At 33.5% G+C, this 14,975-nt stretch overlaps 1 protein-coding gene across 1 annotated transcript; it reads right to left on the bottom strand.

The window, feature by feature from the left end:
* Positions 1–5,785: 5,785 nt before the first annotated feature.
* LOC106762833 (ubiquitin-NEDD8-like protein RUB1) lies at positions 5,786–8,653 on the bottom strand. The gene is made up of 3 exons (XM_014646916.2): positions 8,403–8,653; positions 7,039–7,298; positions 5,786–6,157 (listed from the first exon to the last, which is right to left on the bottom strand). The coding sequence occupies exons 1-3, from the start codon at positions 8,493–8,495 to the stop codon at positions 6,046–6,048; spliced, it is 465 nt and encodes a 154-aa protein (XP_014502402.1). The 5' UTR covers positions 8,496–8,653; the 3' UTR covers positions 5,786–6,045.
* Positions 8,654–14,975: the final 6,322 nt, after the last annotated feature.

The following is a 14,975-nucleotide window of genomic DNA, read 5'->3' on the forward strand; positions in this document are numbered from 1 at the left end:
AAGAGTAAGGGAAAGAGAAAAATTGCACAGGTGATTTTATCCTGGTTCAGATCACTCAGATCCTACGTCCAGTCGCTTATCTCAAACAAGATAAACCTTTTTCACTATCACAAAACAGTTACAAATATTAATCACAAAGAAAAACAATTTGTAAGAGTTTAGAAATACCACCTCTCTTGAAACCACAAGAGATGAACTTACACCNTGAATCTTCACAAAGGATGACCACCTCCTTCGAATGCTTCACGAAGGATGATTCTCTTCCAGGCACTTCCTCGGACACACCAAGGATGAACAAGCTATTCCTCTGTCACCGCAGTAGCACTTCAGGGCTTTGCAGACAAGAGTTTCCTTAGCTTCAACAATCTCACAGAGTTCTCAAAGAGTTCGGAGGTTTTTAGCCCAAGGGAAGAGTTCTTTTTGAAATAAACAGTGAGCCAATTTATAGACTCAGCCCAATACCCTTCCATTCTTCGAAAACGGACCATCTAACGCATTTAATCGATTAACATAAGTATTAATCGATTAAAATGAGTATAACGCCTAGTTTTTCGAATTTGAAACCCCCAATGGCTAGTGTTAATCGATTATTCTCAGGAATAATCGATTAACTAATCGATTATTATTAGCTTTAATCGATTATTACAAGGGCAGTTGGGTTTTCAGTGCCAGCCTCGTTTTAATCGATTAAAACTGGGTTTAATCGATTAAAATAGCTTATGTTTGATTCTCAAAATAAATTAATCAAATATAAATTACATGAATCAACCCTAATACATATTTGAGCATTATTACATCAAATTTGATTATTATAAAAGCTTTATAAAATACAGAGATCTTCAATTTGTCTTCATGGATCTTGACTTGTGCAAATCTGTTCATCATCAAAACTTCATCTTTTATTTTTTGCTAACAAAATTCGCTTTAACACTTAAGCAAAAAGTGAAAAATCAATGTGAAAAAGATTGCGAGATCTAAATCTTGACTCAAGAGGTTAAAGGTAAAACACAATAATTGTGTTGAACTCTTCAATTTTCTTTTTGCTTTTGGATCCTTACTTTTTCTCTTTCTTTTTAATACTTTTCTTTTTCTTTCAAAAAATATTTATTTCTTTAAATTTGGATCCACTAATCTTTCTTTTCTTTTCAATTTTGTAGTTCAAAAACACAAGCACAGAAAATTTGTCTCATTAGCCGAGCCTAATCTCATTGGACGAGTGTATCACACTGACTTCTCTTGCTAGGTGAGCTTAGTCTCGTTGGGCGAGCTAAACAATCTTACTTCTCTCATTGGGCCAATTGTTGTGCGCTGCATGAGAGCATCGTTCATCAAAACCCATAATTCGCAAACAAAATGCCCTTTAAACCCCTAAAAACATGTTAATTAATGTAATTGCACTTGTAAGCAGTTAATTAGAAGTAAAATTAACAAAAAACACAAAAACAAATAATTTCAACGATCAAATGCAAAAATATTCAATTTAAAACAAAAAAAAACACGTAGAACACAAAGAACACAATCATTCAAGAATTTTAGGTTTTCATCATATATATGATAGAAAAATTAGAATAAGAAGAGATTCAAACCAAAACCTTGCTCTAGATACCAGATTATACAATCCTATTTAGAAAATAGTACAATCGTTTCTAAATTTGATTCCTCCTTAGCATAAACAAAGAAAATTAGAGAAGAACGCAAAAAGAAGACAAGAATGGACACGCCACAATCTAGCAAATTGATGAGTCATTGTAGATTTGCCTCAAATATTTCAATCTTTGATAATAACATGCGTTCTATGATAAGAACCAAGAGAATCCTCTCTTAATGAATTCAAAATTCAAATATTGACTATTAAAAGTGTTTACATCTATTTTTGTTCAAGTATATATAGAACAAAAGTTTTTAAGCAACCCTATAAACCTAAAATAAAGTCTAAAGACACAGGGCTACAAAAATAACTCGAAAAATCAGTTGTAAACATAAACTCTTTGCCTAGCGAGTGGAGCTCGCCCATCGAACACAAACACACAAACTTTCTGCCTAGAGAAATGAGCTCGCCTAGAGAAGTTTACAATTTGTCAAAAAATTATTACAAAATACTTTAAAACACAGAAAAATATTCTATAAAGGTGTTCCAGGCCATGATCTTCATGTCCTTTGAATTCCAAGTTTTCAAAGAGATTTCTTCTTCCAAGCTTTTGGTCCTTAACCTTGTCATAGGTATTTTGAATTTCAATGGTTCTTCATTGAGTTCATCTTATATTGGATAAGGAAATAGTCCTCTATAAGAAGAGATAGGGAAATTGATTTTTTTTTATTCCCTTATGTGCACCTAAAATCTCAATGCCATGAGTGGATCAAGTAACATTTATGCATTCATGCTTTCCACATTTATGCACATGTTCAAAATCTGGAAGTTATGCATCTCTCTCATGTGTATGGTAACCTAAGATTTCTCTTAATCTTGAATGAGCCTAATTGAAACCATACCAAGATTCTTTTAACCATAATATAACATTAATCTATCATAAGTCTAAACACAAGTAAAAAATTCTACATTGTTTGGTCCAGATGATCTATACCACTTTATACATTTTATTAATAGTTAAAATTAATCTCTCCAAAGATGATTTTGGACCAAAATATGTTGTTGGAAGCCCAATTAGGCCTAATCTTCATGCAGTTTCCTAGTCAAGGCTCTAACTTATCATTTCATTTTGTGAATGTTGTGGTGGAATGAGTTTTCATCATCTCCTTCCTTTTGAGAATGATTTGTCCTCAAATCTATTTTCTACTTAATGATAATAAACTTTGGTGTCACTGCAATAAAAATAAGTTAGGTCACATGAATTTTAAACAAAAATCTAAGTTTCTTTCTAATATAGTAAAAGTCAACCTAAACGTTAGTCCATGGAATAATGAAATCAATTAAAGTAGTATGATATTTTGTCTAGAATTTAAAATTATAAAATGTTTGAGGAATTTGGAAACAATGAACAAAGAAACTAAAGTATAATCTAAAAACTAAAATGCAACCTAAATTAGTATAAAAGTTGAAAACTTAATAACAAATAAGAACTGAAAACAGATATACAATATAAGTTCGACCAGAATTTAACCTATAAAATCATTGAATGCATGGATTGAATTAAAATAAAAATATGATAACAAATACACAATTAGAAAACAAGAGATAATTGAATTAAGTAGAATTGAAACTACAAATAAACGTTGTGAACTAAAGAATTGAAACTACAAATAAACGTTGTGAACTGAAATTGACCGAAATGGTAAACGCCAAATGAAAACTGATATTGAAATATGCTAATTGAAATCTGAACTAATGAATTGAATGCAAGAATGAGTACAAAACTGAATTTCTAAATTGGGATTAACTAGAAAAATTGTAATACTTAAGTTTTATTTTGGGAAAAACTTTAAATTGAATCCAAACTTGAAACAACTATCAAGATAGATTTCAGACAGTGAATGAAATTAAAACAATGCAAAAAAAATAATAATAAATAAAATAAAATAAAAGTGTAGAAAGAGAAATTGAATTGAATTAAAAATAGTGTTGAAACATAAATAGCAGTGAAGAACTAAAACTAGAAAAATTGTAAAAGTTTATTTACCTATCAAATTGAAAGTGGGAAGAAATTGAAATGTAAATTGAAAACTGACTTAGTCACATAAAATGCATAGGAAAACAAGTAAATGACATTTCATTGAATTAAAAACAAAATTAAAAGAACTACAACAGATTTGGAAAACAGAAACAGTGAAAAACTAAAAAGGGTAAAACTAAATTAGAGAGAGTAGTAAAAACAACCATAATTATTCTTTTCTTCATTCTTGATTGTGTTCTTCCATTTCAAAATTTCCAAAAAGATTAAATGCATTGTAAAAACAATGAGCAGAAAAATAGTAAAGACAATATAAGAGAATGAATTAAAATGTGCATAAATATTGTGAAGAATATTACAATGACTAAGCTCTCAATAATCCAGTATCTTCTAAATTAGACAATGTGTGCTCACTATTCTTTTCTTTCTTTCTCTTTTCTTACTTCGTGTGTACTACTTTTTTTTCTTTTTCTCTATATTTCTATTCTATTTTATATGAATTTGTTTCTTCAGAGAAATTTGAATATATAGCACCCTTTTTTTAATTTGACTTTGAATGCTTGTTAATCATTTTGTTCATCATTTATCATTGCTTGAACATTGCTTTCAAAATTCTCATGGAGTATCAATGTCCTCTACATAGAGAACTTCTCCAATTGTATGATTTAATTAAACTTTTACTTCAGCACTTTCTTAATTGAGAATCGTGAACTTCCCATTGAAAAATTATTGTAAAAACTTATCCATATAATTTTTCAATGTTCAAAAATTCACTGTAAAAGGAATCTTTGCATAATAAATTTGTTACCATTTAAAAAAAAAAAGTTAACTTCTATATTGAGAGTAAAATTGATTGTCTATCATTTAAAACATTTTCAATATAGACATTTGATTTTCTAGAATAATCGTTGATTTAAATATTTCCATTGTTGGAAAATAATTTGGTTGTTGTAGTTTAATTAGATTGACACTAACGGAGATTATTGGATTGACAATAACAATCAAGAATAGGTTAAACTCAACTAGACAGTATCTAGATGATACTAGAAGCGTCTAGAAATACTAGGAGTGGTGAAGAATGCTGCACAACCAGAAATGGTAAAACTCAATCAAGATCACAGTAACAAAGTTATTGGATTAACAATGAGAAGTGGGTTAAACTCAACTAGATAGTGTATTTAGAGGATACAAAAAATGTTTAGAAATACCAGGAGTGGTTAGAATACTTACATGTACTTCATTGAAAATCTAGTGAAACCTTCTATGTTAAAAGAGAATAAGACGTAACTCACTTGAGTGAATCAGTATAAAATATTGTATTATCTTTTAGATTTATGGATGTTCATCTCGTGAGAAAAATAAATCCTCAATATACACACTTATTAACATGTCTCTTATTCTCTAAAGTTCACTTCCTTTTAAACACTAGGAAGATAAGCTAAAAGTGGAGATCATGAACGTGATCATCAGAACCGCGTTTATAGAGTAAAAATTAAGTAGCTGATGAGGATTATTCAACCTTTAATAACTACGATCAAAATATCAGCTTCGAAAAATATATACGAAAACATTATTCATTTTTGAAAATATCAAAATATCAACAACGTGTCCATGTACATTTTTGCAATTTAACCGTATCCGTATCATGTAGAACTCCGCTTCATAGACAGAAACAAACAATATGTCAATGGAAATCTGGTATCTGAGAAGATTCAAGCTTATAAGCAGCATACATTAGCTAATACACCCTCTCACAAATTAGCAGCAAGGTATTACAAAATAATAGACAAATTAATCCGTGAAAGAGACTGAAATGCCTTAAATTCGAAAATTCAACAATCAACCGTGACAACCCAATCGTTCAAAAGTTGCATTTAGTTGAGTAAACCGATTAACTTGGTCTCCTTATTTTTTAACTAAATTGAAGTTCACCCTTCAAATAAAACTCCGCAATTTGTTCTAAGTTCTTACTGTTTGAATTGTACAAGATCCATAAAAATGTAAAATTTTATAAACAAAATAGAAATAAGAACAAGTAAACAAACTTCCTTGATTTACTAGCTTTGTAATACTATTTTTCCTTTTAAAGTATATTTGATCATATAGTCTAAAGATTACCCAGTCCAACGAAAAAAAAATGGATCCATTCCTGACCCATATTGCAACGGGTTGAAAATGGGCCTTGAAATTATGTTTAACATAATCATGTTCGAAACTCCGGTTATAAATCATTGGTCCAGATACCCATTTTAATGGATAACTTAAGGTTTTGAACAGCATACAGTTCGAAAGATACCGAGTTAGTGACCACCAATAGTAGCCTCAATTACAAAACCAAGCACATAAAAGAAAAGTAATGTATTCAGAGGACAGGTATAAAGCTTCCTTTCAAGCCTTTAAGTTCTGATATCCATCTACATTAATAAATACCACCCCTCAATGCAAGCACCAAATGAAGTACTGAACCACCCTCAATGTTGTACTCTTTGGCTGTTTTGTCGTCAGCAAGCTGCTTACCTGCATATATGAGTCTGCAGCAAAATACAAAATCATAAGATTCTAGTGTTTCCAATAGAATAAAGTACTTTGTCTATTTTATATAGTACTTAAAGTGAAACCTCAGATATGACATGAAACGGATCAAATACTTCAGATACAAGAACGAGGATAAAATTTCATTGATACTCTTAATTATCAAGCAAATCAAATCCAACTCATATACAACATTGGCAATCAGGCATTCACCAGAACATTCTCCGTCATCAATGAGTATGAAAAGCTTTACAATTTGACGGGACTTCTATGAATATAACAATGACAAGAAGCAAATAATGCACTGTTATCAATCATTTTCCAATTCAGCTGGGGCATAAATTTATGGATGAATAAGGATAAAGCATTTCAAACTTTTTTTTATACTATACATTAACCTACGCTTCGCGTTTGTTACCAACTTCGGTTAAGGATTCTTATTCTCTAAAAAGAAAAAAGGTCAGGCCGAATACAACCTTAGAAAAGTTTTTGAGAAGAACCTTGGAAAACTATAACACAAAAGCTAGCCAATCAAGTAGAAGTGTCCAAGGCCTACACCAACACTAGAATCCCATCTCTAGTGAGACTTGAATTCCATACCTAACAGTTGAATGCAAACGGTTCTTAAAAGTTAAAAGTAAAATTTTCAATGCACAAAGCCCCAAAAAGAATACCACGACCTCCAAAATCCACATGCGTAGAACTTATATCTATGTTTATTTATAAAAATAATTGACAGGTAATTCTTCAAAAATATGATCAGAAACAAAAGATTTTTGTGGTTAACAAGTGAAATGAGCATTTCCATGTAAAAGTTAAATCATGTGCTGTTGAATTAGCAAAGGCAGCTAAACTCAATTAATACAGAAACAGATAAAACCTCTGCTGCACAGGTGGAATTCCTTCCTTTTCTTCTACACGTTCCTTGATCCGGTCAATCGTATCAGTTGGCTCAATGTCGATTTCAATTTCTTTTCCAGTAAGAGTCTTCACTTTAATCATGGTTCCTCCTCTCAGCCTCAAGACCAAGTGAAGGGTAGATTCCTTTTGTATGTTATAATCAGCAAGTGTGCGACCATCTTCCAGTTGCTTACCAGCAAAAATCAACCTCTGCTGGTCAGGAGGGATACCTTCCTTGTCCTACAAAATGTATTCCACCCAAAGTTATTAGAAACTGATGATGTAATTCACATAAAGGCTCCCTTTGGATAAGCAGCTCAAGGGTATTTGAACCTATCTCTCTGCAATACATGTCTAAACTATTATTAAGTCTTATGTTTATTTATTCTTTCTATCTTCAATTAAACTCTGAAATTTGTCCCTTTGGTGGGCTTTTCATACTTTTAAATCATTCACAAGTAAAAGAATAAAAAGTTCTTCACTAACTCAATACTGGTTTTGCTTCAGCTCACCAACAACCAAAACTCATTTGCCAACAATTCATCAGATTCAGTCTTGAAAACCACACAATATTAGTTTACATACTAAATCCAAGTCCAGCCTTATTCAGAGTATTACATACTAGCCAAATTTGACAAATGCAACAACAAAGAGAGGAAACACGCAGAACAATTTAATTACACATCTAAGTTTGACTAATGTGTATCAAAGAACCTTTTACTGAAATCTGGTTACAAAAGAGATCATTCCAGGGTGATTCTCACGAGTAGTTTGAAAGTTTGTTTATAGTTGAGTATCAAATATATCAACCCCTAGTAGTCCTAGATTATTACAGGCCTATAAATAATATCCATAGCAACAGAAATCAACAAATATAATGTGTCATTCAACTTCAAATATTTGCTGACACAATACAACAAGTATCATACAATCCTTACACAGAACTGTTTAAAGGTTTAACCACTCATGCTTCTTAGTTATTCCTTACATAACCTTCAGGTTTTAGTTTTACACACTTTTTAACCTGTGCTCCTGCACGCAATTTTGAATTTAACCATTTTGATTCTAACAAGGGACCGCGGACTAAATCAAAAAAACATGTATATTATGCAAACACAACAAATCAACCCAGTAATAAAACCATTTATAGAATAAAGTAATCAAATAGTTCGCACAATTCAACTCTAGACCTCGCATAAGTTGGAAAGGTCCGAAACAATTAGAAACCCTGGAATTGAATGAGAGAAAAAGAAACGGCAGAAGAATGGATGAACAAAGCTCGTAAAACCCTAGGTGAACGGAATCAAAAAGCTGTTATCAAGGAAAGAAAGTGAGAGAGAGAACCTGGATCTTGGCTTTGACGTTGTCAATGGTATCGCTGCTCTCGACCTCCAGCGTGATGGTCTTTCCGGTCAAAGTCTTGACGAAGATCTGCATGTTGATGGATGGGAGAGAGAGTGTGGGAGAGAAAAAGAGAATGAGAGATTGTTTGGATTGTGCCTCTGAAGGGGGTATTTGTAGTTCGTAAGTTGTAAGCGATGTTTGTGTTGTGTGATGTATGGGACTAGCAGAAACAGTAAGGAGATTTGGATCTTCAATTATAGTGTTTGGAAGCACTCCAATTGTTGAACTTACTTTTTTACACTTCTACACTTAAAAAGCCAAAACAAGGCTCCTCGGATAATTATATTTTAACAATTTTTTTTAACAATTTTTTGACAAGAGAATATTATTATTTTATTGATCTGTTTAAATTTGTTTTAAAAAAATATTTAAAACAGACTAATCATAAACTGCCACGTATATATTATTAAAAAATTGTTAAAAAAGAAATTGTTAACGAAACTTTTTCCTTTTATCTCTATCTATTCCTTCAAGCTTATTTAGTTTTGAGTTATAGGAATCCTAAAATTTTAGAAATATTATTTGGTTTTTATTTGTATTTTAAATTTATATATAATATACTTTTAATATCTTTTTTAATTAAAACTATCTTACCCAGTTTTATTATATAATAAAAATATAAATTAGTAACAACACAATCTACAGGAAAAAAAAATCTCAACATCATTTGGAAGTAAGTACTATAAATATTGAATAATTTAAAAGTATACATCAAATTTACTCTATCAATAAACCTAATTAAGTTATGACCCTATTAAATTTGGAAATTTTCACTTGAGATGTTATTAATTTTTTTTGTGTTCAAAATTTTAAACTTTTTCGATTGAGTATTTATAACTGTAACATCCCAATCAATATATAACATAAGTTACACTTAATTTTTAGAAGTTAACATAAATCATAAGAGAGAACAGTGAAGAATAAGTCGAGAGGTGAAAGAGACAAGAGAACAGCATTAAATTTAAAACTGTACAACAGTAGATTAAGTATAATATTTACAAATTGGACCGAACGGTCTAATTCAAAGTTCATTGACCGAACGGTCAATCATCAAAAGTTTCCTATACAGAATGAAATTCAAAACACAAGACCACTAAAACAACTAAACTAAGGACCGGACGGTCCTGCATAATTCTCAGGCACGNCTTCCACAGCATCCTCCAGAGTGCCTTCCAAAGCAACTTCTAAGGTGTCCTCCAAAGTACCCTCTACTCACACCCAAAAGGATGATCATTGNAGCGAAGAGAATAACCGGACGGCAACATGGATAAAGACAGAACAGATAAGGGTAAGCTTATGTAAATTTAATTTATCATTTCGTCATACAAGTAAACATACAGACTCAAACCAATCAATCATGCAAGCGTACAATTTCAATACAATCATACTATATTCCTTAAATCATGACTGACCACTAAGACACTGTCCGGACGGTATGAATGTGTAGCTCGGTCGTCCCTAGCACCCGGTGTGGTGTAGTAACTGTATTTCCTTATCAGCTGCCACCCGAGGTTAGTCCTCAAACGGTTATCTATTCATATAACCGCGGACCTCCTGCCATTCCCACACATGAGTGACCTTCCTCTACCTGAGGAAACGACCTCACGGAATATCAGGATCAGGACGACACCTGAGTCATTCCCACGTTCATACTTTACCAATCATCACAAATTCATGAGTTATTCCGCCAGTGGAATTCTCTTACTTAGTCAAATTCAACAATTGTTCATTATTACTTCCCAGTAGTTAGGGTGTTGAGAAAAGTATCAAATATCCAAGATTGAATCATACATAATAGTGACCGAACGGTTTAGTCGGAATGGGGAAACTGAGTATCAAGGATTCAAGTAAGTGGCCGGACGGTCACATCCAAGGTGAGATTAAATAACAGAAGAATGTCAAATGGTTGATAGGATAATTTGGCAAAGAATGAAATCTTAACTCAAGGGTTGACTATAAGTGATAGTCATCCGAANGGTTTGGCAAGAGTATTATTATAAAATAGACACTAATAATGGTCGAAGGCTGGTCTATGACCGAACACTTATCGGACCGAACGAATTGAGAAAGAAGAAACTCTTTAAAAGAGTAAAAGGAATTTAGTCAAGTAAACTGAATGCATCGATAATTAAAGGTTCACTAGACCGTTCAGTCATTAGGTGACCGGACGGTGTCAAAGGAAGAATATTAGGTTTGCAAGTTTTATGATTCGAGTGTCAGCCTAATGCCGAACACTTGAAAAGCCAAACGCTTGGTTTATGACCAGCATTCTTACGTATATGTCAATAAAATAATTGAAGGNAATCAATTAAGTCTAGTAAACACACTAGGTCGATCAGTCCGAACAGACCGAACGGAAAAGGGAGGACCGAACGGTCCTAATGACCTTCGATCTCANATTCATATTTTCTCTAAGTTTCATACATACTCATATCAGTGCAAAACTCATAGTTCATACTAATCACACAAATCATACAACAATATACTATATTTCAATCATAAGAAATCAAATATACATTAAATCAGGCATACATTCAAACCATACAGAGAAATTAAAATTAAACTTTATAAGCTTCCCTTACCTTTAATTCCAGTTAAGACTTGAAAGTAGGTTGATATGAACTATTCTTCTAAGTTTCCCCAAGGTCAGGTGCAAACTCGAAACCGGACGGTTCAAGTGAAAGAGGAGACCACCAGGAGTCTTCAGGTGTGATCTGAAGGGTGATCGGAACAGTAGATTGGTTAGAATTTTAGAGAGAAGGTAGGGAGGTTTAGAGAGAAGGAGGAGAATTTGAGATTTTCAGAAAGTTGAGTTTGAGGAAGAAGAAGAAGATTGCATGCAAAAGTGGCGTCAGGTTTCATTCCTACCTTATATACTGCCTCCAATCCGAACGGTCGGCCAACTCCCAGCGTGACACCTGACTTCCACTCCCTGGGTTTCTTTGCTATGCTGATACTGCACGGATCACGAGGGAAGGGAAATTAAAGCTTGGCAGAGTTGGTCTCCCACTTACAAGGGAAGACCGGACGGTTTGACAAGTGTCCCCCCACTAAGGAGAGTATTAAATGAGGTGTGACATTCCCCCCAACAAATAAAAATTTTCGACCTCGAAAATTAAAACTTACAAGAGAATAGGTGCGGGTATGACTCCTTCATAACTTCTTCTCGTTCCCAAGTCGCATCACCCGTTCGGTCATCCCAGATAACCTTGACGAGAGTCGTGGCTTTACCGGACGGTTGCTTGACCATTAATTCTTCGACTCGAACTGGTTTCATCTCGACCGAACAATCTTCCTTGAGTTGAACATTATAGAATCATAAAATTATAAATTGATAAAATTATAAAATCATAAAATTATACGATTATAAACTTATAAAATCGTAAAATTATTAAATTATAAAATTAAACAAAAATAAAATTAAAAAATTTAAAACACCATAAAATTATAAAATTTTAAAATTATAAAATTATACAATTATCAAATTATAAAATTATAAAATTACAAAACCATATAATTACCAAATTATATAATTATAAAATTGTATAATCATATAATTATATCATTATAAAATAATATAATGACATAATTATATAACTACAAAATTATAAAATCATAAAATTATAAAACCATAAAATTCCAAAACTATAAAATAGTAAAATTATCAAATTATCAAATTATAAAATTATAATATTAAAAAATTATTGGATTATAAAACTATAAAAATATAAAATTATAAAATTATAAAGTTATAAATATATAAATAAAATTATAAAATTATAAATAAAATTATAAATGTAAGAATCTAAAAAATAGAATATTAAAATAGGTAGGTGTTTTAAAATAATGAGACCCATTATTTTATTTTAAATAATTCAATAATATAAATAGAATTTCTTAAACTTGTTTTGTTACTCGTCGTTCAGCGTCCGGCCAAATTGACAATGGTTCCTTTAGGAACTCGCCGTTCATCAACTTAGGCTTTATCTAGGCTACAGTGGTTCTGTAATGAATTCGTCATTCACCACCCTGCCAAATTGATAGTGGTTCCTTTAAGAACTCGTCGTTCATCAACTTGGGCTTTATTTGGAATCGGGCGGCAGGGGTTCTGTAATGAACTCGTCGTTCACCACCCTGCCAAATTGACAGTGGTTCCTTTAGGAACTCGTCGTTCATCAACTTGGGTTTTATCTAGAATCGGGCCGCAGTGGTTTCTATAATGAACTCGTTGTTCACCGCCTGGCCAAATTGACAGTGGTTCCTTTAGGAACTCGTTGTTCATCAACTTGGGCTTTATCTGGAATTAGGCAGTAGTGGTTCTGTAATGAACTCGTCGTTCACCTCCTGACCAAATTGACAGTGGTTCCTTTAGGAACTCGTCATTCATCAACTTGGGCTTTATCTGGAATCGGGCGGCAGTGGTTTTATAATGAACTCGTCGTTCATTGCCCGAGGTGATGAGGCCGAACGCTTCCGAGGCTGAATGGTCGAATCGTTGATGCCAAATTTGGCTAAGTACCTGTGAGGCTAGGGAAGGCTGAGTGGTATAGGCCAAATGACCGAGTCGTTAATCCAAATTTGGCTAAGTTCTTTTGAGGCTAAGGAAGGCCAAGTGGTTGAGGCCGAAGGGCCAAATACCTGTGAGGCCGAGTGGCCGAATCGTTGATGCCAAATTTGGCTAAGTACTTGTGAGGCCAGGGAAGGCCGAGCGGTAGAGGCCGAACGACCGAGTCGTTGATGCCAAATTTGGCTAANTAAGTACTTGTGAGGCCAGGGAAGGCCGAGCGGTAGAGGCCGAACGACCGAGTCGTTGATGCCAAATTTGGCTAAGTACTTGTGAGGCCAGGGAAAGCTGAGTGGTTAAGGTCGAATGGCCGAATAATGGAGGCCGAGTGGGCGAATCGTTGATGCCAAATTTGGCTAAGTACCTGTGAGGCCAAGGAAGGCCGAGCAGTTGAAGCCGAATGACCGAATAGTGGAGGCGGAATGGTCGAATCGTTGATGTCAAATTTGGCTAAGTGCTTGTGAGGCCAGGGAAGGCCGAGCGGTAGAGGCCAAGCGGTCGAATAGTGGAGGTCGAATGGTCGAATCACTGATGCCAATTCTGAGAAAGTACCTGAAAGGTCAAGCTATGACCGAACGATTGAGACTAAGGGAATCCAAGTTGAGGCCAAGGTAAGGCCGGACAGTTGAGGCTCAACACTTGGGGCCAAATGTTTGGCTAAGTGGTGAATGCCTTATTGGACCCTGAACAAATCTTGAACAATATAATATTGAGTAATAAAATGAATGAATAGTTATTTATGAAGCCGCAGAAGCTTGTTGACACTGGTGGTGAGAGTTCCTACGATCAGGATCAATATGTAGGGGCCGGGTCGACATCATGATGTTGAGACTGCATCCTTGTCTGGTTCCTTGTGGTTACAGGGGATGTTGGTCGGCACCACGGTGGACGCCAAAATGTTTCGGGTATAGGGTTGAAGTCCCTTACTTAAAGCACTTCATGTTGTCTCTAAGACCGGACGGACCTTACTTAAAGTACTTCAGGTTGTCTTGAAGACTGGGCAGATCTTGAAGACCGGGTTGACCTAGAAGGGCGGACGGGCTCCTTGATCATCTTCGTACTCCAAGTTGTATTGTTCGCCCTCCTTCCTTCTTCTCCAAACCGGGCGAGCAGGCACCTAACGAAGGCACTCTAACGCTCAAGTTAGTAATGTAACTGAGCGGTTAGCACAACAAGTAATGTATATATTGTGTGTCATAGTCTAAAAATCATACTTGGGACCTTTATTTATACTAGTTGTAATGAGCCTTTACCTTTCGTATGCCTAATGACAACTCAATCACATCTTAACCTCCATCAAGGGCTTTGATGAGCTATTATCGTTTGTAATCTAATTATGTGGTCGACCTGGACGGTCAGATTGGATGGTTGGTCGGCCTGGATGATCGACCTGGATGGTCGACTTGATGGATGTCGGCTTGGGAAAAGTCGTTCGACCTGGATAGTTGGTCTAGATGGTCGGTCTGGATGGTTGTTCGACCTGAATGGTCGGCTGGTGGTTGGTCGGCTTAAGAAAAGTCGTTCGATACACACACACACACACACACACACACACACACATATATATATATATATATATATATATATAAAGAAAAAAAATTAAAAATTTAGTGTTAATTATATTGTTAACCATGTTTTTAGTCTTTTAATTTTTATTAAAAATCATACTTTTTTTAATTTTAGTTTAATTTAGTCTTTAATAAAAATACATAAATTTATTTATTTTTAATAAAATTTTATGAAATTTATTTGACGTTTTAAATATAAAACACAATTATAAAATTAAATAAATTTAATAAAATTTGATTAGAATGATTAAAACGTAATTTTAAAATTGATATACAAAATTAGATTAAAATTTTAAAAATAAATTAATTCTAATTAAAAAAAAAAACATGTTTAATCCATTATATTATCTTATTTTTTAAATAATATAAAAAATGACATGG

This window comes from Vigna radiata, chromosome 5, assembly GCF_000741045.1.
Source record: "Vigna radiata var. radiata cultivar VC1973A chromosome 5, Vradiata_ver6, whole genome shotgun sequence".
NCBI lineage: Eukaryota > Viridiplantae > Streptophyta > Magnoliopsida > Fabales > Fabaceae > Vigna > Vigna radiata.